The 27,243-nt window shown below is 49.3% G+C and overlaps 2 protein-coding genes across 13 annotated transcripts in view; both read right to left on the bottom strand.

The window, feature by feature from the left end:
• The window catches only part of RGS12 (regulator of G protein signaling 12), a 184,608-nt gene that overhangs the window by 28,815 nt on the left and 128,550 nt on the right, over window positions 1-27,243 (bottom strand). For 9 of the 12 annotated variants that reach the window (XM_078003006.1, XM_078003005.1, XM_078003008.1 and 6 more), the window contains 2 exons: window positions 1,853-2,022; window positions 1,260-1,352 (listed from right to left, as the gene is read on the bottom strand). In XM_078003006.1, the coding sequence (XP_077859132.1) occupies window positions 1,260-1,352; window positions 1,853-2,022 (263 nt within the window). Of the gene's footprint in view, window positions 1-1,259; window positions 1,353-1,852; window positions 2,055-9,318; window positions 9,585-27,243 lie in introns of those variants that run through there. The other 3 variants (XM_078003011.1, XM_078003012.1, XM_015137902.3) reach the window with 2 other exon arrangements.
• LOC144341097 (uncharacterized) lies at window positions 2,371-5,380 on the bottom strand. Its single transcript, XM_078003073.1, has 3 exons — window positions 4,863-5,380; window positions 3,889-4,812; window positions 2,371-2,792 (listed from the first exon to the last, which is right to left on the bottom strand). Exons 2-3 carry the CDS (start codon window positions 4,315-4,317, stop codon window positions 2,640-2,642), a joined length of 582 nt encoding a protein of 193 aa, XP_077859199.1. The 5' UTR covers window positions 4,318-4,812; window positions 4,863-5,380; the 3' UTR covers window positions 2,371-2,639.

The following is a 27,243-nucleotide window of genomic DNA, read 5'->3' as shown; positions in this document are numbered from 1 at the left end:
CAAAACGGCTCTCTCACACGCGTCGCTCTCACACACGCCTCGCCCTCTCACACACGCGCCGCCCTCACACATGCACACTGCCCTCACACACGTGCCGCCCTCTCACACGCGCCGCCCTCTCACACACGCGCCGCCCTCTCACACACGCGCCGCCCTCTCACACACACGCCGCCCTCACACGCGCTGCCCTCTCACACACGTGCCGCCCTCTCACACACGTGCCGCCCTCTCACATGCGCTGCCCTCACACAAAACGGCTCTCACACACGCGCCGCCCTCTCACACACGTGCCGCCCTCTCACACGTGCTGCCCTCACACAAAACGGCTCTCTCACACGCGCCGCTCTCACACACGCGTCGCCCTCTCACACACGCGCCACCCTCACACACGCACACTGCCCTCACACACGTGCCGCCCTCTCACACGCGCAGCCCTCTCACACAAGCGCCGCCCTCTCACACACGCGCCGCCCTCTCACACACGCCGCCCTCTCACACACGCGCCGCCCTCTCACACACGCTCCGCCCTCTCACACGCGCTGCCCTCTCACACACGCGCCGCCCTCTCACACATGCGCCGCCCTCTCACAACACGGCTCTGTCACACACACGCCACCCTCACACATGCCCTCACACACACGTGCCGCCCTCTCACACATGCGCCGCCCTCTCACACACGCGCCGCCCTCACACACACACACTGCCCTCACACACGCGCCGCCCTCTCACACGTGCCGCCCTCTCACACGTGCCGCCCTCACACACGCGCTGCCCTCTCAAAACACGGCTCTCTCACACACACGCCGCCCTCACACATGCCCTCACACACACGTGCCGCCCTCTCACACGTGCCGCCCTCACACAACAGGGCTCTCTCACACACACGCTGCCCTCACACACGTGCTGCCCTCTCACACGCGCCACCCTCTCACGCACCGCCCTCTCACACGCGCCGCCCTCTCACACGTGCCGCCCTCTCACACGCGTTGTCCTCACACACGCGCGCCGCCCTCACACAGGCACGACGCCCTCACATGCCGCCCTCACACACACGCACCACCCCCTCACGCGCACCGCCCTCTCACGCGTGCCGCCCTCACACAACACGGCTCTCTCACACACACACCACCCTCACACACACGCCCTGCCCTCACGCGCCGCCCTCACACACACACCGCCCTCTCACACGCGCTGCCCTCACACACTCTGCCCTCTCACCCGGCCCTCTCACAGCCCCCACTTCCCGAATGTAGACTTACCTCCTTTTTGTCATGTGCAGGAACATGATTAAAATATTCACAGGCCTGCCAGAATAAAATGTTTTCTTCACTGAATTCTTTCCTTAGAAAATCCTAAGAAAGATACCATTTATTAACATTGACACACGGTCCTCCTTTTTCTTACTTCCCTTCTACAGAAACCATGGGGTCATAGGCTGCTCAGTGATCTGCCCGAGGGCCTGGAGAGAGAAAGCTCATTGCTGCCCAGCACTTTAGGGAACCGCGCTGCCGCTTCCAGCTGTTTCCCCAAAAGCAGAACATTTCTTTGAAGAGCTGAAAGCAGGCACCTGGCTTCTCAACGCACACAGGAAGCTCCAGTGCGGCAGGCTGCAGAGACCCCGGTGGAGCACGGGAGGGCCAGGGACTCTCCCTGGGGACAGAACCAGGGGCAGGATCCAACCCACCCTCCTCTGAGCTCTTGAGAGGGTGGCGGTCCAGGGAGGGGAGGCCCTTGCCACGGGCCTGCTCAGAGCCCGCACGGTGCCGCTGTCTCTAGGGCAGCCCGCGGATCCTGCTCGGTCGTCTCTGCAGAGCACAGACTGCTCCGCTGGCCCTGGCTCTTCCCTACTCACAGAGAAGTAGCGGACACCGACGGGGTCCTGCAGCAGGCGCTCGAAGGACACAGCCCAGCTGGCGACCCTCCTCTCACGCAGGCGCCGGCAGCTCTGCACGCTGGGGAGGCTGGCATTGCTGCTCAGGCTGTTGTTGCTGATGCAGTCCTTCAGGTCGGCGCCCGTCAACTCTGCGGGACCAGTACAGACAGCACCTGCACCCCTGCCCTCCGCCCCGGCCCAGCGAGCGCTCTGCCTTCCCACGGGAGACCCTGGGACACGCAGCAAGCTCTGTCCCAACACCCATTCAGTCAACAACCATGCACGGCACAACTACCACCTGCCAGTGCATTCTACACACAGGGATGGAGCAGGGAACAAAACACAGACTCCAACCTTGAGCGGCTGCACATGTGTGTGCACAAGCACACAATTCACATGTGCATACCCACACAACACCCTTGCACGACACTCACACGGTCACACGTGCACACTCACCCAAACTACAGCCACAGGGTTGAACAAGAAAAGCAACTAACCTTACACAGAAACATGCACACGCAGAGCACTAAGACCATCATGGCAACGAGGCGTTTCCCAGACTTGCTACAGCAAAAGCAACTGGGCGCAGGGCGCCGTGTATGCCACGTGTGTTATGTCCTGACCCACGGTGCCCTTGGGGACGAATGTGCAGTCTAGGGGGACACGAGGCTCACCTTCCGGACGTGGAGCCCACACACCCGTGACTGCGCACTGCTCCACATGTGGCTCCTTCTCAACACGAAACTCTTAGGCACAGTGTCCAGAGCTAAGCCCTCAGACACGCGTGTCGGCTCAGCGGCTCATTACAGGCAACCTGACGTAGGATATGGCACAGCACGCATCCCAGGACACCAGATCCTGCCTGACTTGTCTGCAAAATGGCCCTCAGTGGTCTTTGGTTCCCAGTATCTCCTGAGCTCTTGAATAAAGAGAAGGGAGGTCCCCAGGAAATCCCTGTTCATCACCCTCGTCCACCAGACGCGAGCAGTGTGGGGCACCCCGTCCCTCCTGACGTGAGCAGTGTGGGGGCACCCCTGTCCCTGAGTGGGCGACCTGGCCTGAGCCCAAGAAGAAGGGATGTGGCCAGTGTGAGCCCAGCCTCAGGAGCCGCTGCCCACTCTGCTGGAGCACAAGTGCTTCCTCTGTGAGCACAGGGTATCCCACACAGGGCTGTCCTTAGCCTGCAGCTGAGCCACGCCCTGCTGACCACAGATGACGTGTGACAAGGTGGCCACTAAACCTGCGTTGTTAGGAGGCCCTGGGTTTGGGGCTTGGTTTTCTGCCACAGCTTTAAGGAACGCATCATAAAATATGCCATGCTCCCCTCCTGCTCCTTCACCAGCCTCCTGTGGCACAGTGCGCAGGACAAACTGCCCAGGCTGGCACTGCCGTAAAGTCAAGGCCACAGGACTGATCCCACTGGACGAGTTGACGGGCTCCAGCTCCAGGCCAGCAATTAGAACACATCTTATCAGCAGCAAGGAAGGGACCAGAGGTAGAAAGAGACCAGGAAGGGGGCAGTCACGCAGCATCAACTCCTCTCAGGGGCAGAAGTGACACTAAACCTTATGGACTCAGCCCAGTGTGCAGACGTGCTCTAGGCGACAGGCAGAGGCCTGGCCAGAGGCTTCCAAGGAGGCCACAGTGTGGGCCCCGCTAAACCAGAGAAAAGTGGAGCCCTAGGGCCCAGGAGACAAAACCAGGGATTTGATCCAACAGTGTCCCTCATGGGCAGCATGGCAGCCAGAGGCTACACTCAGCAGAAGTCATTCAAAGTGCAAAGAGCATTTAGATTAAAAAAGAAAATGTTAAAGAATAATCAAATAATTTAAACTGCTATAGAAAAAAATTAAAAGAAGACTGAAAGGAAGTTCTCAGATAGGATCGGAAACACACAGTGTTAACGTTTCCTTGAATCCACCATGCTGTTGATCTGCTCTTTGTGAGATCATATGTGTGATCGCAGTGGCAGCCAGCATGCACTGAAGACCCACAGGCCTGCAGCTGGGGCTCACCCGGAAGCCCTGACTCCGAGCTGCGGGGGAACTGGGGCTCACCCGGAAGCCCTGACTCCGAGCTGCGGGGGAACTGGGGCTCACCCGGAAGCCCTGACTCCGAGCTGCGGGGGAACTGGGGCTCACCCGGAAGCCCTGACTCCGAGCTGCGGGGGAACTGGGGCTCACCCGGAAGCCCTGACTCCGAGCTGCGGGGGAACTGGGGCTCACCCGGAAGCCCTGACTCCGAGCTGCGGGGGAACTGGGGCTCACCCGGAAGCCCTGACTCCGAGCTGTGGGGGAACTGGGGCTCACCCGGAAGCCCTGACTCCGAGCTGTGGGGGAACTGGGGCAGCACGCACGGCGAGAGGACGCGTACTGGCACTCACATTCAGGACAGGGCGGCCAAGCCAGGAGCCCTGGGGCCAAGGACACAAGGACAGGGGCCATGTGAGGCTCCCTCTGCACCCAGCACCTCTGCCACCATGTTGACAGAACTGTCTGGAAATGCCTTGCTTAAAGAATCCCAACATCCAAGACTTCCCCATGTGGCGAGTGTCCCGTTCTGCATGTAAGCCAGGTGTGAAACTCAGGCATACACTCACTTGCACACTCACTCTCTCTGGGGCAGGGGTCCTGGGAGGGGGCCAACTCTTTGTGCTTGCCTAGTACCCTGTCACCAGGGAACTGAGGAGCAAAACATCACAGGCGGGAATTCTCCCTAAACGGACATACCACGCCAACACTTGCCTATGGGTGTCTTGTTAGAACCACACAAGTGGAGTGTGAAAGCTCCTGCAGAAAGTTATGCAGGAAACGAGGGGAACAAACGAGATGAGCAAGACGCCAGGCCAGGCCAACCTAACACGAGAGCACACACAGACCACAATCCTGAACACATAGGGCCAGGCGGGCCTAACACGATAACACACACAGACCACAATCCTGAACACGCAGGGCCAGGCGGGCCTAACACGAGAGCACAGACAGACCACAATCCCGAACACGCAGGGCCAGGCGGGCCTAACACGAGAGCACAGACCACAATCCCGAACACGCAGGGCCAGGCGGGCCTAACACGAGAGCACAGACCACAATCCCGAACATGCAGGGCCAGGCGGGCCTAACACGAGAGCACAGACAGACCACAACCCTAAACACGCAGGGCCAGGCGGGCCTAACACGAGAGCACAGACCACAATCCCGAACACGCAGGGCCAGGCGGGCCTAACACGAGAGCACAGACAGACCACAATCCCGAACACGCAGGGCCAGGCGGGCCTAACACGAGAGCACAGACCACAATCCCGAACACGCAGGGCCAGGCGGGCCTAACACGAGAGCACAGACCACAATCCCGAACACGCAGGGCCAGGCGGGCCTAACACGAGAGCACAGACAGACCACAATCCCGAACACGCAGGGCCAGGCGGGCCTAACACGAGAGCACAGACAGACCACAATCCCGAACACGCAGGGCCAGGCGGGCCTAACACGAGAGCACAGACAGACCACAATCCCGAACACGCAGGGCCAGGCGGGCCTAACACGAGAGCACAGACAGACCACAATCCCGAACACGCAGGGCCAGGCGGGCCTAACACGAGAGCACAGACAGACCACAATCCCGAACACGCAGGGCCAGGCGGGCCTAACACGAGAGCACAGACCACAATCCCAAACACACAGGGCCAGGCGGGCCTAACACGATAACACACACAGACCACAATCCCGAACACGCAGGGCCAGGCGGGCCTAACACGAGAGCACAGACCACGATCCCGAATTCACAAGGAACAGCATCGGTATCACCCTCGGGAAACAACAGAGTACAGAAACAGACCCTGAGTGTCTAAGTCACAATCAGGGTAGTGGGTGGGGTGCGCAGGGAAGATGACCTCTGAAAAACTATCTAGTTGGATCTCTTCCTTCCAGTACACACTGAAACAAATCCCAATGAATCAAAGACTTAAGTGTAAATCATAGAAATACCAGAAGAAAATGGGGGATAATTTTTTAAAACATTGAAGTGAGGAAAGCCTCCAGAAGGAAGACACGAAGCCCAGAGCCACGAAGGCAACACTGATACGGTGCACGGCACAGAGGCGCAAATCTCGATAGGGAAAAGCACCATAAGCCAAGTCCCCAGATAGGAAACTGTGAGGCACTGGCAACATGTCACACAGGTGGCGGGCAGGCTCCCCCTTCTACATTAGAGCACCTACACGCCAAGAAAACCATCAACAAGCCAAAAGGAAAACAGAAGGGTACAGGCGGCCACCAAGTAGGAGGAGGCCCCTGGACACTCGTAGGTACACCGGCCTCGTCACAGAACACCAGCCATGAGCCTAAGCCTCAGGCTGTTTGTAGCCATCCTCCTGGCCAAGACCACAATGGCAGTGAAGTCTGAGCCAAGAGGCACCTTGTGCACTGCTGGGAGGAGCAAACGCAGATCAACCCCTCTGATGATACTGATCAAAACATAAAGTATAAATGCCCAGAGCCAGCTACTGCTGCTGGAGTGCACTTCGTTCATCAGCCACAGTGAAGTTGTAGGACCTCCTGCCCGGTGCTGGGAGATGGAAGACCAGAGCTGGCTGGTTGGCCCGGTGGCACGCCCTGCGTCAGAAACAGCCTTGGGTGCCGATTCTATTCTGTGTACATTCCAGCGCATGGGCACATACTACCTATTTAGAAATTAAGATCATGCAGGCTGGACGATCACTTGAGGCCAAGAGTTTGAGACCAGCCTGGGCAACATAGCGAGACCCTATCTCCACAGAAAATGAAAATAAATTAAAAATTAGCTGGGCAGGATAGCACGCACCTCTGGTCCCAGCTATTCCAGAGGATGGCTTGAGCCCAGAATTTGAGGCAGCAGTGCTGCTAACCTTGCCATATTTTATGCTGACAAATGAGGCAATCCTCATGAATGAAGTTTCTGCATTATGAGCACCAAGACATTTTTCCTCCAGCTTTTTTTTCCTGAGACAATAAAGGCTGGCTGAGAACTGAGGGAGAAACAGAAGTTAACTGGCCTCTGGGGAGTAAGGGAGAGCTTCCATGACAGGACAAGACATGCTGAGCCGGGCAGAGCAGAGAGCCAGCGTGGAGCAGCACGAAGTTAACCCTGGGGGACAGTGATGAGCAAGGGACTGCAGAGTCTCTCTGGCTGCCTGGAGGGTGGCCTGGAGGCTGCCTGGGCGAGGCCCAGCTGAGGGGCCCTGGGAAGAACCAGGACGGGAAGACGGGAGGCAGAAAGGAGGCTGCCCCACTGCACGCTGCAGCCAGCACAGCTCAACCCCCAATGGGTGCTGACGCTTTTGCTCCTCAAAGATGTTTCGATTCCAACACACAAGCACAGTGACGTGAACCATCTGCCTCCTGTGCCACCGGTGGAGGGGAGATGGGCCTCTCCCTGCTACCACATGGAAGTCCCATGCCAGCCCCTGGGCCCACCTCCCGTTCCCTGGCCGCTCGCTAGGCCTTGCTGCCTCCCTCAGCAACAGGGCCAGCTACCCAAAGGGCTGCTCTCCCTGTTCCCGTGCTGGTGTATTTGTGAAATGAATGAATGAATGGTGATTGATATAAATTCTGCGTGAAAGATGACTGGTGTATTGACTAACATCATGTTCAAAAGCTTTAGCAGATACTAATTATTTTCTAAGACTCACAAATCAATAATTGACTCTTTAAAAGTCTAATCAAGAAAGAAACACGAATGTATTTTAAACAGCAAATGATGACCTGTCTGGTGTGCTCGGCTCCACTGTGCCAGGTGTGCCCACCCAGTGAATCTGCATTCCCTCCCTGGTGTGCTCCTGCTCCTGCCCTTGGGGTCCTGCAGAGGCAGATGCTGTGTACAGGAACCCACATGGCAGACCCTCCAGAGAGAGCACAGCCTCGGGTACAGAGGAGTACGGCAGAAAGCAGATGCAGGCATGGCTTGGGGGCGGTGTGGGTGCCAGACCCTCTCCTGGGCCTGCTCAAGTGAGAGTTGCTTTAGTGCAAATTAACCATTTCCAAGGAAGGGAGAAAGGCTGCAGTCCTTGCTCTCCTTTGGCATTGCAAAGACAGGAGGCGTGACCTTGCCAATTGCTCCCCGCACTACTGGGGGTGAGAGCCATGCCCCCTTCACACAATCTCATTTTGTAGCTTTGTGCTGACACAGGAATTGTGCTCCAGCAATTCCTCCCTGTGTGAGGGGGGCCTCAGCTCAAGCACGGGAGCCTGGAGAGTGGAGGAAGCAGACACATTACCTGGAGGAGCCAGAAAGAGAAGCTTCTGGGCCATAGCCCCGGTTGCCCACACCACCCCTGTCTAAGGATCAGGGCAGAAAATTCATGACCCAGCTCTTCAGCTTCTCAAGGGCACGGACAGGACCTGCTGGGCACATGGACCTTCCTAAGTCCGGCACTGAGTCCAGCCATTCGCGAAAGACACTGGTATCTCCAGCAACACACACGTTTTTCAACAACTGGCTACCAGAAAACGTCCACCCAGAATTCTTGTAATCATAAGCTCTCCTGGTGAGTTTTTATGATTCCATTTGGACAAAATTCGTGCAGGTGACTTGTGGAGGAACACAGCAGAGCCAGGTGCGACTGCAGAGCCCCGTGAGCACCATTTTTCTTTGCGACGCGGCTCCACACACACGGAAAGTCGCCTCCTCTCTGACACTTTCAATTATGGATCTCACGATTCACAGCACTTCCATGTGCTCTGGAGTTGTTCTTGTCACGTGGAAAATAGTGCACAGTCACAGGCCTGACCGTGAACCCTGAGCAGCACTCGCCTAAAATAAAATTCCTTGCAAAAGCCACCATTCCGACCCGAGCTCCAAGGCCAGAAGGCGAGGACACCACCACGTCCGTAACTCACAGGCCTGCTTACAGTGGCCTGCCTGATTCTCCGGTGCTAAGCACATGAGTCAAACCCACACCTGTGATCTAAGTCAAAGAAGAAAAGACATCCACAAAACACACCCCGCATCCCAACACCACTTTAGGGAACGTGGTCCAGTTTGTGGTATTGTTGTGGGGTTTTTTCTTCCAGTTGACCCATCTGAGTAAAGAAATGCTTTCCTGGTGAAAGAGAGTTTGAAGTCTGTTCAGATTTGCTGCTGACTGGAAAAGCCGCCACATTTACACTAGTGGGTCAAACATGTAGGTTACGTTACACATTTTAATACCGTAAGCTTAAAAGTTAGCAGTTAGTTCTGTAACACACGGCCTGGGCCCATGATCATCTCATCCAAACCATAACCTCAAACACTCCGACTGTTTAAGTCACAACTCCAAGTCAGATCACGGAACGCGTCACTGCACAGGCACCCCATGGGCCCCTCACCCCCGACACAATCCCGCTGCGGCAAACATACCTGAAGACCACACAAGTCAGTGTGCCCCTGACAACGCGACAAGGTACGCAGACGGGGACAAGGGACTTTACCTGGGTAGAGCTGGTAAGAGCCACTGTGATGCCACTTAACCAAATACTTCCAACCATGCACTGCAAACCACCCCTCTGAGTCCATACCAGGGTCAGCCGGCAGAGCCCGGGCAGCCCCGAGCAAAGGCCTGGGCCCCACAAAGGGACATTGTTCCTGAGCTCACACTCCCAGGAGGGCAAATTATTGCAGTTTCTCCCGCGATCCCAGCACACGGCTGACAAAGACGGCTCTGCCCTGCCTGCGCTCAGGCTCATGGATGGGAAGCCAACAGGAGACGCTGCACGAAGCCTTGCCGAAGACTCATGCATAATTCACAGCAGCCCCTCAGCTGCCGCCGCCACAGAGGCTGAATTATTGAAGGCGGGCAGAGCACAGCTAGGTAACTGCGCACGCGGCGTAAACACTGCAGACGGAACCCCGGCCTCCCAACACGCTACTCCACGTCAGCAATTCCTGTCTTACTAAACCAGCGATGGCAAAGAAAAAAAAAGTACTTGTAGGCTTTTTGTATAGTTTTTAAGTCTTATTTCCATATGTACTTAAATTAAACATTTTTTAGTCCCATAAATATAAAACCTATCTTTTTAATAAGCAGGTGATCACTCAAACACTCAAACTTAGTGTTACCAGGAATATGTATTTAGTTAGGAAATAATCAGCTATACCAAACTGGACCACCTGTGAACCATAAGGAACATTTTTACATCCAAGCAAAATATGCCAACTCGCAGATATTTCTGAAAAACCTGTGGGCATCCTGGAGGCAGCCTGCTCACCACATGGGGTGGTCCCTTTCCGGGGTGGGGTGCCACGCCCACCTCTGTTCCTCCTGCCCACAGGCCGAGCAGGGCCTGATCTCTGAGGGGATCTCCTGGGTCATCAAGGGTTAGGAAATGTCCACTAACACCACAGGTGAGGCCCAGCAATGTTCCCTGGGGAGAGCGGGTGACACACAGTCTCTGTTTTTCTAGGATACTGCAGTCTCTGCAGTTAGGACAGAAGCGGCCTCCAATAGCAACTGCAGGAATGGGCATGGCCATCCCACTGACACTTCATTACACAAAGCTGGTGGTGGGCAGGGTTTGGCTGGAGGCGCCGTTTGCTGACCCCATCTACTGACTCCTGGATGGACACTGTCGCATAAGCAGCTCTAACTTGATGGCAGCTCCACTAAAAAGGCATCAAATCAAGCTCAACATTTTCTGAGAAAAACGTTTCGAAAAGGCTGTAGAAGGTGGAGCTTGGCCTCATCTGGCCCACCCTTCCATCACGTGCTTCTTGGCCTCTAGTTTCTGAGGCACAGGAAGCCCTTCTCCACCGCTCACAGGGCGGCCCAGGCAGGAGGCGTGGGTGCAGGCTCTGAGCCCGCCCGGCCTGAGTTCTGAGCTCCTTTCTGGCCGGTCACCTCAGCAGGGCCCCACAGTCCTGCGGGCCTCAGTCCGCATGTCCATCTGCGGCTGGCAGGGGCTTGCAGGGCTGTTGTGAGGACCAGGGGAATGAAGATGGGCGAGTGGCCAAAGCCCAGATGTAGGCGCTGTCAGTGCAGCTAAATGTGCTTACAGGGGAGCCGGGATATATAAGCACCGAGATGCCACAGGAACCCTTTGTTCACACTCAAACCACCCCTTTCCTAGGCAATGTGTGCCATCCTTTTTGGGGGGCAACTTTTTATTCTGAAATAATTTCAAACTTGCAGAAAAATTATAAGGATAGTAAAAGAGACTCCCATATCCATTTGCCCGGATTCACCAAACGTCTGCAATCTTCCAGCTTGCTGTACCATCCTGTCCCTCTCCTTTCCGCCCATTCTCCCTTCCTCTAAACGTGTTCACACCCGCACACACACAGCCTTTCTCCAGACTATCTGAGATTAAGTTGGAGACAGCGTGCCTCTTTGCCCCCAAACACGTCAGTGTAGATTTCCTAAGAACGTGGACATTCTCTTTCATAACCAAGTACCAACATCGAAATCAGGAAATTTAACAAGCCATCTTCCAGTTTCATTGATCCTAATCTTTACAGCTCTCTTCCCCAGAGCAGGGCGGAACTACTCAGGGTGACTGCTGCTGTGTGTCTGCAGTCTCCTTCCATCTGGAATATTCCCCGGCCTCTCTGTGGTTCCCACCCTGATGGAGGTCGGTTATTTTTAAGACTGCCCCTCGGTTTGGGCTCGGCTGATGTTTCTTTGTGACTGGTTGGAATGCCCCGGAAGCCATGCGGTGTCCCTCTGGGATCTCCTCTGAGGAGGCACGTGGTGTCAGTTTACTGCAGGGTGGGTGATGCTGGTTCTCACCATGTGGCTGGGGCACCAGGTTTGTCCACTGTCGTTTCTAGGGTTCCCTGGTGATAATAAGCTTCGTGTGGAACTACTCTGAGGCTCTGTAAGAGTCTTGCTTTGCATCAAGCCTGAGTCCACAACTTCAGCACCCTCTGGTGATTTCCTGATACACTGTTCAGCCGTATTCTGCTCTAAGAGCCCCCCTCCTGTTACTACAAAGTCATTTATCTGTGTTAGTGTGGACTAGCTGGGTTTTTATTTTAGTCCATGGCTCATACCCCATGAATACCTTTCTTTTTTGGAAGCTCACTCCCTCCTTCAGGCTGGCACCTATATCCCGCTCATGTGTCCTCATCATGCCTTAAGCACTGCCTTATTTTCTGGTGTAAAAAGAAAATAAAAGCGAAGCTCCAGCTTCATCCTGTGTTTTCCCCACTCCAGCCCAGGAATTAGTCTTTGCTCCACAGAGCCTGACTCCCTCTAAAGAAAAGAGGTATTAGACACCAAAATCTGGATATGCGGGTGCTCACTGCTGCTAGGGTTTCCCTGCCTCCAGCCCCACCCCAGTGGACAGAGCTGGGAAATGTGGATGCATATGCACACACCACTATGTCTATTTTTCCATCCACACATCTCTCTATGGAAAGCCATCGGTTCATACTGATGCCTCCGACAGCAACCCAACACCCTGAGCACATCCGCACCTCCTATTCCATCTCTGTAACTCCCTGCTGGCATTGGGGAACTGGCTCCCATGAGCTCTGATGTGTTTGTCCCTGTGCTCAAGCCTGGCACACACAAAAAGTAGCTTAAGAATGGCTGGCCGGGCACGGTGGCTCAAGCCTGTGATCCCAGCACTTTGGGAGGCCGAGACGGGCAGATCACGAGGTCAGGAGATCGAGACCATCCTGGCTAACATGGTGAAACTCCGTCTCTACTAAAAAATACAAAAAAGAAAAACTAGCCGGGCGAGGTGGCGGGCGCCTGTAGTCCCAGCTACTCCAGAGGCTGAGGCAGGAGAATGGCCTAAACCTAGGAGGCAGAGCTTACAGTGAGCTGAGATCCGGCCACCGCACTCCAGCCTGGGCGACAGAGCGAGACTCCGTCTCAAAAAAAAAAAAAAGAATGGCTGACCCACACCCCTGCACAGACAGACCTACTTACTCGCCCAGCTTAAAATCCTACCATTTACTGTTTAAAGCCTGCACTTGATCACCAAAGTGAATTTGTTTCCCCTTCAAAACAGCCAGGCCTTGTGAAGACCTACATGTGGTCACTACAGTGGCAAAATTCAGTTTCAGGGAAAATCCCCACATGGAGACGTATGCCCCAGGACAATTCTTCTGTCTCTGGCTGCCGTGACGTGATTGATCACATGGCTTGAGTATGTCTGTGCCTTGGTTTTCTCATGGAAGAGAACTAATCTTTGCAAGGCTTGGGGCAAGGATAGATGAAGGAGCTTACACCACATATCTAAATGCTGGGAAATTATAACAAAGGCTAACACATTGTTAAATAAGCTGTATTCCATCTCGCTTCCCTCCAACAACCTGGAAGGCCAGGTTTAGTTTAGAATTCTGGAACCTGCCTAAGTTCTGCACAGAAGTGTGGTAGAGCAGGGAGGGCTGCCACAGCCCACAGCCCCCTCCTCACTCCCTTAGCTTCACACCTCAGCCTCATACTCTTCAGTTTTGTATCCAAGTTTTGTCACATCAATAACCCCCTTTGGGCCTCAGAGTATCTATTTCATTCCCCAGTTATGAACTGGGAGATGCTTTTCAAATCTAAAGCAATGAGGCCTTTCTTCCCAGAGAAATCTTATGGGACTCCCTGTGAGAGGCTGGCTTGTGGAGGAAGGAGGACATTTGGGGCGAGAACACGTAGGGTAGGCTCAGGCCCCTTCTCTGCTTCAAGCAGCACAGGCTGTGGAGGCCGACCCGGCTCTGCATCTCAGCAAAAGCCTGCCACAACTGCAGAGCCTGCTGAGGGTTAGAAAACAGGAATTTGGAAAAGCACCTCCTCAGAAAAGAGTTTACATGCTATCGATCTCAGTCAATCAGCCCATTTTACAGATGAAGCTGCTGAGGTCCAAAACATTCTATGACCTGCCTAGGCTGACATCAGTGACTGTGCTGGGCCCAGACTCCACATTCTCCATGGTGAGGTTAAAGGGTCCCCATCAGCACTTCCTGGGCTCACAGGGAGTCTGACCCCCACAGCCGGACCTCAGAGGTCTGCAGCCAGCCCTGCAGAGGAGCTACCATGCCTGGCAGGTCTCATGGACCCCTCAAGGTATGGTGTACTTTCCATTACCTCAAAGGGCCAGAAGAAATGTGTGCCCAAACAGTAGAAATCTGAATTCTGGGTCTTTCCTGGAGTCAGTACTAGAAACTTGTGATTTATAACTATTCTGGCAGAGCCCAGCAAAACAAAATCTCTACGTCTGAAGTGACACCAAGTCCTTCTGGAGAGTGAAATGCCAACAGGCGGGGGTGAAATGCTGCCAGAGCCCATGAGGCCATGCGAGTGAGCAGAGCGGCTCCTGTGAAGGTCAGTGTGGGAAGTGTTAGGCGATGTGCAAAGACAAGTGAATTTTGTCACTTGTCACTCTGAATTTTTAGGATTCTAGGCTTAGAGCTACCAACTATGACCATAAGTAGTTGGTGGACTAGAGGTCACATCTGACCACAGGGAGCCCTCAGGATGCTCCGAGAAAAGACACAGAACATTTTTCAAAAATCAGTCCTAACTGACTTCATTTATTATGCTTACTTGAGCTGAAAAAACTTCACATTACTCATTTAGTGGTTAATTCTTTTGTGAAACTGATTTACTTCATTTTGATGAATAAAATATTTATACTTTGTAAAGACTTTCTTCTTCCATTCTTGTGCCAGTGGCCACACAGGAAGTTCAGACCTCCTGGCTGTGGCTTGGCCCCACCAGAGGATGCCACCCAATGCAGAGGACACCACCCAATGCAGAAGCCCAAGGGCCCCAAATGCTGACCTCATGAGGAAGACTCAAAAGTGGTCCAAAACCCTTCCCTCAAGCCAAAGTGGGGCCACCCACACAGAAAACTGAGGACACAGTCCTGAGGCCCTGTGCTTCAACTTAAAGAGTCCAGGGATGGAGATGACGAAAGGGCAACCTCCCCAGCAGGACTGAGGTCAGAGGACCAGGCTTCAGGGAAGGAGAAGGGGGCTGAGTGTGTAAAATCCTAAAGGATTTGTGACATTTAGAGGCCACCCCCATAAGCCAAAAAGAGGTAACACAAGACAAGGAAAAAAGGGCTACTCTACACGTCAGGGGCAGACGGTGGATGCTTCAGCCATGGTGGCCATATAGATGGGACTGTGATGACTTCACATAATTTTAATAATAAATGTCATATGTTAGATGTAAAACAAAGCACAATGCAACGTTTGTACCTTTTATATGACTTCTGACATAAAACAAACTTAAAAAGTCATTAGTCCTCAACTGGGGTTCCAAAAATCTGGTCACCATGCTGGTCCCATGTCCACTGGCCCAGGGAGGTGTGCGGCGCTCACGGGCTCCAGGGCCTGCTGCCTGTGCTCTGGCCCCTTCCCAAGGGTGGAGCTAGGGCTCGAGGGGCCACCTCTGGAGACTGTTCCTCCTTGCTGACTGTGAGAGGCCCTGCAAAGCCCTGGACTTTTACGCAGCAGCAGACTAGGCTGAGGCAGGGCTCTGCTCCATGGGGAACCCAGCCATTCGGCCCATTCTCTTCCAAAAACCAGGTGGGCAAGTTTAAGGTGAGCATGCGGTAAACGAGGCCACTGCCTCCTGCTCACAGTTCACAGGTGCTGACGGGATGTCTGCTCTATGGCAAGCTGTGTTCTAGGAGATGGATCCCCAGCCTGGTGTTACCTAGCCCACAATGTGCTGGTTCACAGTGTGGTTCCAGAGTTACAGTGTTTGGATCTGACTCAGAGCTCTGCTCCTTCCTTGCTGGGCAAGACACTCCACCCCTCTGTAAAACCGCAGTTAAAAACAGTGCTCTGACTTCACAGGGATAGCGTGAGAACTCTCCTCCTTACCAAGGAACTTCTGAGTTACTACCTTTCCTATAAAGCTGGGATAATAACTATGAATAGATGCTGACAGGATAGGAACACTGTGACAAACAGTGCAAGGCACATCCTAGGCATCCAACAACGTTGTCTGACTAAGTGGACCGCCTGTCCCAAATAACAGCTAATGAGAGACTACGGGCTGAACAGGATATCAACTGACATTATAATGCACAATTCATAAAATATTTTCTTCCTTGAAAAAATGTAAATATAAATCTAAAATCCCTATTGAGCTTATCACCTAAAATTCTGGTCCTATACTCCCTCCCCAAAGATAATCCATCTTATTAATTTGGTGTTGGTCCGTTCAATTTTTAAAATATTTTTACCAACATACATATGCTCCCATGGAAATCATGTGTTTTGTTTAGGAAAGCCACTAGGGTTTATCTCACTTTTAAACTCTGTCAGGTTTAAAAGTTGGGCCTGGCCATGGGCTATGCTTTCAGTTTTGTATAATAGTTAGATAATAATATTATTTGCAAATAATGACTATCTTTTTTCTTCCCAAGTTTAATATTATTTTTCTTGCCATGTAGTGCTGGCCAGAATCTACAATACAATGTTAAACAGTCGCTGAGATAGAGAACATCCTTGTCTATTCCTGGCTCTAACAGGAATTCTTCTAAGATATATACTATTACTAATAGTATACACTATTATTATATGTATTCTATTAAGTATAACTTTTTAAAAAAGGAATGAGTACTTTTTCTATTCATTATTATATATATTACTAATTACTGATACTAATTAGTAATTAGTATTACTAATACTATTAGTAATTGGTAATACTAATGAGTATTTAGTATTACTAATACTATTACTAATAGAATATATAAAATAATAGAATACATAAATAGAATACATAAATACATAAATGTATTCTATTAAGTATGACTTTTTAAAAAAGGAAAGAATGCTTTTTATCGGTAATTCTATTAGATGCTCCTTTGGCCTCTAGTGTGGTAATAATATGATCTTCCTCCTTTAATCTATTAATGTAACACTATCCGTTGTTTTGTTCACCAATGTATCCCTAGTTCCTACAAGAGTTGTTTCAAGAAAAGTGAGAGCCCCCCCAAAAATAACTGTTGAATGAATGGTGGGATGAATGGAAAATTCCCTAATGGTGAACTACCTTTGCATTTCTTGTGTAAACCAAACTTCTCAAGGATGCATTAAAAAAATGCTACTGGATTCGATTTGCTAATATTTTATTGAGAAACTTCTACATTGACTCATAAGTGAAACTGGTGAATAATTCAATTTTCCTATGCCATTTTTCTCCAGTATTGGTATCAGGAATATGCCAGTCTTGCAAACTGAGGTGAGAAGCTTCCCATCTTCTATGCCCTGTGTAAAGACAGTATTAAGTTGGAAATGTTTGTTGCCCCTCCTTGTGGAAGATCATTCAAGCCCTGTGTACTGATGTCAGGCTGAACCATGTGTTATGCTTTGGCCAATGAATGTGAAACAGTACGGCTGGGAGCCATGACCTGACTCTGCCCTGCCGTCCTTTCCCTCTGCCACAAGGCCTGCAGTGCCCCATTTAGGAACTGCTCCAATAGCCTGGCTCCTGGAGGAAAACACTAAGAAGAAAAACAAAGCCAAACTGCAGTAGGCATGTAATGTAGTGTAAGAAATGAACTTCTGCTTTGCTAAACCCACCAGGATTTTTGGTGTTATTTGTTATTACAATATTACTTAGCCTAAGCTGACTGATAAACTCATCTGTATATTGGTTTGGGCATGGTGCCTTATGGGGAGTTTGATCTTTGACTTCCAAATCATTTTTGCCTATGTTGATTTATCTAATCACTTTCTACTTCTTCTTAGGTCAACTGTGATCATTTATATTTTCTAAAGATTGTCTAGTTAATCAAATGTACAGTACAATGTTGTTAATGGAATTGTCCTACAGTGTTACTTCTTAAGTCTCTAACTGTACTTAGGACCTGTTTTTCATTCTTAATGTTATCTTTGTCCTCTTCCTCTTTTTCTTTTTTCGTATGGATGGTGTTTTGCCCAGGCTGGCCTCAAATTCCTGGGCTCAAGCAATCCTCCTGCATCAGCCTCCCAAAGTGCTGAGATTATAGGTATAAGCCACTGTGCCTGGCCTCCTTCTTTTTCTTGATTATACTTTTGATCATACTTTTAGTTATATACTGTTTGGGTTTTTTCTACTTTGATAATTTCTGCTGTTATCTTCATTTCCTTAATCTTAATTTGCATTTCTTTTTTTCCCTACTTGTTTATGTTGAAAACTTATTTCCTATATTTTCAAACTTTTTTTCTAATATATACATTTAATGCTACAATTTTTTCACTGAAAATCACTTGGACTATATTCTGCTGGTGATGATGTGTAGTACAGAATTATAAATGGTTCTAAATTGTATGAGAGTTTCCATTTTAATTTCTTCCTTGATGCATGGATTATTGAGAAGTATGGTTTTAAACTTTTTTTTTTTTTTTTTGAGACGGAGTCTTGCTCTGTCACCCAGGCTGGAGTGCAGTGGCCAGATCTCAGCTCACTGCAAGCTCCGCCTCCTGGGTTCAGGCCATTCTCCTGCCTCAGCCTCCCGAGTAGCTGGGACTACAGGCGCCCGCCACCTCGCCCGGCTAGTTTTTTGTATTTTTTAGTAGAGACGGGGTTTCACCGTGTTAGCCAGATTGGTCTCGATCTCCTGACCTCGTGATCTGCCCGTCTCGGCCTCCCAAAGTGCTGGGATTACAGGCTTGAGCCACCGCGCCCGGCCGGTTTTAAACTTTAAAATGTATGAATTCTTTTTTATTATCATTTTATGATTGACTTCTATTCAATTACGCTGCTGTCAGGAGCCACTCTCTGTATGCTATTTTTTTAAATTTGTAGCAACTGCATGTGTGGCATATTGTATGTCACAACTTTGGTAAATGTTCCATGTACTTTTGAAAAAAAAAGTGTATTTTCTATTGGGTACAAAGCTCTCTATGTGTCTGTTAGATTTAATTTGTTTGTTTTTCCATTCACATACTTTGTAATCTTACTATTTTTTTATCAGCTTGATCTCTCTGTTTCTGAAAAAGGTGTGTTATAACCTCCCCTTGGAGTACTTACCCACGTTGATACCATGCCGTTTACTTCTGCTCTGCAAATTTCATGCTACTTTTGGTGCATACTGTCTTCTTTGTTCTTTTTATTGCTTTTTCACTTTGATATTAATATTGTTATGTCACTTCTCTTTTTTCTTAATATTGCCTGTTATATCTTCTCATTTAGTTGTTTTCAAACTTTTGTCATTTATTGTTGTTTGTTTGTTTTGAGAAGGGGTCAAATTATATTGCCCAGGCTGGCCTCAAACTTTTGGCCTCAAGTGAGCCTCCTGCCTCAACTTCCCAAGCATTCCCTATAATCCACAGCTAGGATTATAGGTGTGCACCACCGTGCCCGGTTCAACATCGTTTATTTTAAAATTGGGTTTTTAACAATCGAAGTAGAGAGTTTTTCTCCTCTGATGCTCTTTCTCTTCTGTTGATCTTGTAACCTTCTTCAGGACCTCCTGGGTTCTTTTCTCTACCCAGTCCCTCTAAATAATTTTATTCACTTAGTAAATTATATTGAAAATGCAATTAAAACATTAGTAATACTACAAATAATGGCAGCTATCATTTATATAACGCCTTATTATGTACCAGGTATTGTCCTATGTACTTCACATATATTAAAATCATTTACTTCCCATAAGAACTCTGTAACTAATGGGTCCTACTATTATTCCATCTTACAGATGAGAGAAAGGAGACCCACAGCTAGGAAGTAGCAGAATTAGGATGTAAACCTAAATAATTTGGCTCCAGAGGCCATACTCTTACTTGTTCTATGTCCTATTGCCTCTCAAACCACATCTCCAGCATCTTCTGGGTTCCCATGTGTCTTACGGGTTTGAGACTTGCCTTTTCTGCATGATCTCTAATTACTCAAGTTTACCGAGGCAATGAGTTTCATTGAATTGCTTCTGACTCCCAAATTTCTACTTTCAAGCCCAACCACTTTTCTGCACTCTGTACTCATTTATCCAACTGTCTACACAATACCTCCATTCGATTTTCAATAAACATCTCGAATATCCCATGTCCAAAGCAGAATTCTTGGTTATCGCCCCACTATCTGCTCCTCCCACCCTAGTCTTCCCCATCTCTGCAAACACCCTCATCCTCCGGGCTGCCTGAGGCAAAACCCTGAGGTTAGTCTTGGGAATCCCTCTCACGTCGTTCCACTGCTCCCCCCATGGGCATGTGCACACACGACCACTCTCTCTTGGGTTCCTCACGACCCCCTGGCTGCCATCTCAGCTTTTTCCTGGTTCTTCCTATCTTCCCAAACTCAGATGAGGGTTAATCCTCACCCATCTTTCAGGTCCCAGCTCTGCTCGGCCATCCTGACCACAGGGTGGGCTCTGGTAGGCGACACACTTGCACAGCTCCTTCTTCTTCCATCACAGCCAGTGTGGCATCCCACTGCAGTCCAACTGGGTACCCAGAGGCACACAGGGCCTTCCCACTGGCTTCTCTGATGCAACCTTTTTTCTCAAGTCCTTGCAAGATCTTGTGTGTCCCAGGCTGCTCCCTCACCTTCTTTTGAACAAGAGTCTATTTGAGGATGACGCATTAGCCTGAAATAATCTCTATTGATGCTGTCGTTAGATACTTATAGAGGTCATTCATCCAGAAGAAATGGTTTTTTAAAAGGCAAACCAAGCCAGATTTGGTATTTATTCCTGGGAGGAATGGTCTCAAGACTTTGAGAGTAAGAATGAGTAACTACATATTGAAGATCACATATGTATAATTACAGCAATTAAAAAAAAAAAAAAAAACCCCAATTGTCCAAATGTCAACGGCTGCATGTGGCTTGTGATAACATTTCCAGGAAAAGCATCAACACAGATTCCAGAAGTGCTATGTCTCAACCGGCTTGGACGACAGTGAAGATGACTCTGGAAAGCTGCCAGTGACTTGAAAATTGCCTCCAAAATATATAAGGAAATGCAAGGGCCAGGAATAACCAAGGCAATCTTAAAGACAAGCAAAATGAAGACTATAGCACTAGATATCCAAATGCCAGGAACAAGAATTATGACATGAAGTCCTGATCCAATGACAGACAAACAGATCAATGGAACAGAATACAAAGGCCAGAAACAGACCCACAAATATAAGATTACCTGATACAGGTGTTGCTTCAAGTTAGTGGGAAGGATCGTCTTTTCATTACATGGAGCTGGGATAACTGAATACCACATAGAAAAAATGATTCTTACCCCTACCTCACACCATACACAAAAACATCAATTCCAGATGAATCAGAGATTTAAATGTTGAAGATAAAACAAAATAGATTTACTTTCATGGTCTTAGGAAGGGCAAAGTCTGCTCTAAAAGGACAAAAGCATTACCCTAAGGGGAAAAATGATAAATTGGATTATATTAAGAACTTTCAGTCCTCAAAAGATACCACTAAGAGAATTAACAGATAAAGAAAGGCTTAACTACATACATAAATCTATAAACACATAAATCCAAAACACAAGGTATATCTAATACAGCCAGCCCTCCACACCCACATTTCTGCATCCACAGGTTCAACCAACTGTGGACGGAAAATATTTGGAAAAAAATTAATGGAAAAAAATAAAAAATAACAATATAACAAAAAATACAAATAAAAACAATATAGTATAACAACTGTTTACATAGCATTCACATTGTATTAGCTGTTATCAGTAATCTAGAAATGATTTAAAGTATCCAGGAGGGTGCGGGTAGGTTATATGCAAATGCTACACCATTTTATATCAGGGAGTCAAGCATCTGCAGATTTTAGTATCCGCAAGGGGTCTCAGAACCAATTCCCTACAGATACTAAGGGAAAACTATACATAAATCCACCATAAAATCATTTCCAGAATATATTTTTAAAATTTTCTATAAATCAATAAGGAAAGGCAGATAACCTAACAGAAAAATAAGCAAAAGTCTTGAACAAGCACTTCACAAAATAAGATATTCAAATGGCCAAAAATATATGAAAAGGTGATCAATTCCTAGTCATCAGGGGACTGAGAACTAAAACTATTAACACAATTAAAGTCTATGTATGTGGCTACAGGGAAAGTGTTGAGAGGATATTGAACACCTAGAATGCTCATATACTGCTGGTCAATGTGGACACTGTAAAAATCATTTGGAAATTGGCAGTATTTACTACAGGTGAATATATACAAACCCCCAGCCTATCAGAGAAGAAATGTATGCAGATGTCCACCCAAAAGGCCTGTACAAGCATGTTATAAGGCACCATCTGTAATGGCCAAAAGTCAGAACCAATGTGATGTCATCAAGAGAAGAATGGAGGAATGATGCCATATTTGCACCAGGACAGTCCACAGCAAGGAGAGTGAACAGCTCCTGACAGACACAGGAGCAAAATGCCCCTCCTATGTTAAATAAAGGAAGCTATACACTAAACAGCATACACTGCACGAGTCTTTTTTTTTTTTTTTTTTTTCTGAGATGGACTCTCACTCTGTTACCCAGGCTGGAACGCAGTGGCGCAACCTCTGCTCATTGCAATCTCTGCCTACTACAACCTTCATCTCCCAGGTTCAAGAGATTTTCCTGCCTCAGCTACCCTAGTAGCTGGGATTATAGGCATGTGCCACCACATCCAGCTAATTTTTTTTTTTTTTTTGTATTTTTGGTAGAGACGGGGTTTTGTCATATTGGCCAGGCTGGTCTTGAACTCTTGGTCTCAGGGAATCCACCTGTCTCGGCCTCCCAAAGTGTTGGGATTACATATGTGAACCACTGTGCTCAGTCAGTCTCTCTCTCTCTTTTTTTTTTTTTTAAGTTTGAAAACAGGCAACAGCTGTCAGGTGAGTGGTCCCTTCCAGGGTTGGTGACTGAGGGCCTGCAGGGGCACCTGGGCTGCTGGTAATGTTCTGTCTCTTGGTCTGAGTGCTGATAACACAGATGTGTGTTATTCTGTGAAAATCTCTCAAATTGCTCATTGATGGTGTATGTACTTTTCAGTGTGTAAGTTATTCTTCAATAAAAAGTTTTCATTACTTGAAAAACAATTGCAACAAAAATGCATCTGAAGTGTTTAAATAATGCCATGAAATGTGAGCAGAACAGAGCCACCTTTCTACATCAGTATCATTGAATATAAAATGCAATTTTCTATAATGAAATAGAGTATTCTCATTAGCTATTTGTTATCTACATTCCTTTCCAGATTTGTTATTTACATTTCGTATATTCAGCTGAGCATGGTGGCTCACGCCTATAATCCCAGCACTTTGGGAGGCCAAGGTGGGTCTATCACCTGAGGTCAGGAGTTCGAGACCAGCATGGCCAACATGGTGAAACCCCATCTCTACTAAAAATACAAAAATTAGCTGGGTGTGGTGGTGCACATCTGCAATCCCAGCTACTTGAGAGACTGAGGCATAAGAATCACGTGAACCCAAGAGGCAGAGGTTGCAGTGAGTCAAGGTTGTGCCACTGTATTCCAGCCTGGGAGACAGAGCGAGACTCTGTCTCAAAAAAGGAAAAAAAAAAAAGATATGGTGAAGGAGCAGGCAGATGAAATGCCGTAGAAGGGCACCACATTCAGAGCGATGCTGGCAGGAAGGGTCGGTCCTAGGTGCTCTGGGGGCTGGGCAGAGGCTTGGTCTCTGTACCTCACATGGGGAGCCGGCCAGGCCAAGTCCAACCTGGGCTGGGCACCTGCCTCCCCAAATTCCAGCCATTTCCCCACAGTGCATCCTTATTCTTAAAGATACATCACCACTGGCATCAGGGACTTCAGCCTGATTAATATGAATGGACTCAAATAGATGTCATTTTAAAGCTGGGAAAGCAGTAAATTATGTCAGGAGTCTCAGATCTGGCTACTCTTGACATTTTAAAACATTTATATAAAGGCTTCTCATCATCACAGACTCATGACAAACAATGACCAGAGATACGCGGTTAGTGGAAGAACACTACAAGGAGGCTTATGACCAGCTCTCAGAGCGCAGCCCTGTCATTTCTGTTCACGGCACGCTCATTCACACCTGAGGACCTAATTCCTTCCTGACACAATGAGTCAGGGCCAGCCTTGCTGCTCAAAGCCCCAGAGGGGCGAGCCCCGCAGACAAGGAGCAAACATGCAGACGCGGCCAACAGTGTGAGTGTGACATTGAGTGAATCACACTCAGCGTCAGCGAGATGGGCCCAAGCCAACTCCTGCGCTCCTGGCCACATCCCTGTCCAGGTCCCTGAGCTTTCAGGAGCAGAAAGCAGTGGCAACACCCCTGCACCATGTGGCGGGCAAGGGCATGGCTGGTGCCGCCACAAGGGTCAGAGCTTGGCCCCTGCTCAGGGACCAAACTCAAAGCCTTGCAGGTGGCCTGCCCTCCTGGGATCCCGGCTATCACTGTTGACAGGAGCCGCATGGCACCCGCCTGACGGGGCTGCAGCAGGGATCAGATGAATTAAAGATGTGGAGTGCCTGGCCACGCACTGCTCAGGAAATGCCACTGCCACCACCAGTCCCAGGACAGCCACTAAATCAGATGCAGTCATACCCCTGCATGGTCCGGATAAGCCAAGAGTCCCTTCCAAGGAGGCAAGCTACTCCAAATTTTCTCCCATCAACCAAGGGGCCCTTGTCAGGGCCCTGCTTTGTTTCCTGCAAGGGGCTGGGTGGTGCTAGTGAGGAGGGGCAAGGCTGAGCGTCCCCAGCTCCAGAAGGCAGAGCTTGGCTGTGACCCTTGACAGCCACAGAAGATTAATGCCTGCTGTATACAGGGAAACACTCCAGGATTTCATCTGACGACCTCATTCCGATGCTCTTACTTTTTAGAGCTGAAGGCGTGATGAAGTCCACCAGAATCTTACAGAAATGAGAAGGTGATCGATGTGTACTGGAACCAGGCTGAGGCGCTTGTTCATTCACTGGCTGCTTTCTGTGCCCAGCACGGTGCCGGCCTCAGACGCTCCAGGGATGGGCCTCAGGAGAGGAGAACCTGCTCTTTCTGGGTTGTGAGGCAGCTTCTGGGAAATCACTGAAGCTCTTTGTGCAAGGTGCCGTCATGACCTGAGTTTTCTTCTGAACTTTATAGATCACATCCCACAAGTAAGGTGAAAAAAATTATATCACAGAGTTCTACCTGCCGTGGCAGAGCACCTGGGACTGGCCTTCCCCTCCTGCCAGACAGTACTAGAAAAGTAGACAAAATACGCAGAGCATCAGAACATGTGGGAAAAGACAGTAAAAAGAAAAGAAAAAATATGCGAAACAACAGTTCCCAAAAATTGGACCACAGTCACAAGACTGTAATTCCTGATGAAAAAATTAATGAGGTGAGCCCTGTGACCACCCAGAGCTGTCTGCCCAGAGACACTCCATGAACCACAGCACAAGGAGGGGCCTGGGTAGAACCACCGTCCAGAGCTGAGAAGACAGGGACCAGAATCAGGGAAGGCCAGGGTGGCTGGAACTGCAGGTTCAGGAGACAGCGAGCAGGCAAAGTGCCCAGGGACCTCACAGGAGCCTCCAGCTGTGGCTGAGTTCTAAGCTGTACATGCACAGCCGAGACCCCAGGAGGCAGGCAAAGATCAGCTGGGGGCTGTGGCCGGAAGAGCTGCCAGAACTCACACAGGGTCAGGGGGTTGCCGAGTTCCGGCCAGTTCTAGGTGAATCCTCAGCTGTTAGAGGAGTCCCAACATGTAGCTTAACAAACCTCTGTATTTTTTAAAGGAAGACAACGAAACTCAGCACTCAGTCAAGAACTGCCAGACAAATGAATACTCAGAAACATGAAACCCATAACCAGGAGAAAAATCAGTCAGTAAAGGGACCCAGAAAGACAATGGCAACATTGGCATCTAAGGGCTTTACATGTCTTATAAATATACAAACATTTTTTGTTTTTTTTTTTGTTTGTTTGTTTGTTTGTTTTGTTTTTGCTTTGAGACAGAGTCTCGCTCTGTCCCCCAGGCTGGAGTGCAATGGCAAGATCTCGGCTCACTACAACCTCTGCCTCCTAAGTTCAAGCGATTCTCCTGCCTCAGCCTCCCAAGTAGCTGGGATTACAGGCACCTGCCACCATGCCCAGCTAATTTTTGTATTTTTATTAGAGACGGGGTTTCACCATGTTGGCCACAGTGGTCTGGAACTCCTGACCTCAGCTGATCTGTCCACCTCAGCCTCCCCAAGTGCTGGGATTACAGGCGTGAGTCACTGCACCCGGCCAACATTTTTGGGGTTTTAAAGGAAAGCGTGAAGAGAATCAGTAGAAAGAAATGAAAAAAACAGAAGGAACTGCTAAAGATGAGAACACAGTCTCTGAGATGACGGGCTCATTGGCAGGAGCTCCATCATGGGAGGGAATGAGCTGCATATCTGAGGCTAGAGTGACAGATCAGTGAATTGCAGGATAGAGGGAGAGAAACAATGAAACGGCAAGCATGCAGGGGACACAGAAGCCTGAACATGAAACGGCCTCTGTGATTCGACGGGAAAACCAGGTGGCCTAACACGCTTGCATAATTAGAGTCTCAAAAGCGGGAAGCAATGAAAAAATACCTGACGAAACAAATCCCAAACACAACAGACACAGAAAAACCAACCGGAGACTCATCATAGTCAAACTGCTGAAAACTGACAATAAGGAGAAAGGCTTCAAAGCTTGCTGTTGGGGGTGTGCCCAGAGGGGATTGCTTCCCAGTCTGTCCAGCCTGGGGGTAGGGGAAGGCTTTTCCTAAACTGCGCAGAACTGCATAGGTCCTGTCCCTGAGAAAAGCCCTTAAGCTCTCCCCACGCTCAGGATCTACTTCTAGACCTTCTCCTTAAATCATCTTGGCCAATCCAATTTTCAACCCAATCTACATAATAATTTCTTTCTGCAACTTCATACATACTCTCCTGAGAGCAAATCTATTAACATTTTCAGACCATTTTGAAAGTCCTTAGGTTAAAAGTTCCAGAAGTTTAAAATAATATTAATCATTTTAGTAAACTATTAAGATATACAGAAAAGTGTACAGATCGTGAGCAACTGGCTTGGTGGAGTTTCGCGGACCAAGACCGAGTAGCTGAGCAGGAGCAGCCCCCTGGAGCAGCCAGGCAGGCCTCTCTGACGCGGCCTCCAGACCACCAAACAGTGCGGACACTGCTTCTCATGCCTAGGGTTGCATGAGAGGAGTTCTTGGTTTGTCTTTTCCCCAAGAATCTAACTAAGAAACTCCCTTGGGGTGGGAAGGGGTGGCGCCTGCTTCCAAGTATGGCCTCTGAGGAGGTCATGCAGCCACAGAGGCACCAAGGGCTTCTGGGGTCGCCCCAGCCAGTCGATTCTCAGGCACAGGCCCCCAGGCTCGCACACGTTAACTCTGGAAGATAGGTATGCAGTTAGTGGCTTTATTGCCTTTGAATTTGTTTGCTTGAAAAAATAATTTCACAATATTAAAAATTAGTAATAAAAACTCTCTCCAAATATCTCATAAAGTTGGAA

Source organism: Macaca mulatta, chromosome 5 (assembly GCF_049350105.2).
Source record: "Macaca mulatta isolate MMU2019108-1 chromosome 5, T2T-MMU8v2.0, whole genome shotgun sequence".
In the NCBI taxonomy this organism is placed as follows: domain Eukaryota; kingdom Metazoa; phylum Chordata; class Mammalia; order Primates; family Cercopithecidae; genus Macaca; species Macaca mulatta.
This window is presented reverse-complemented; position numbering and strand designations above follow the sequence as displayed.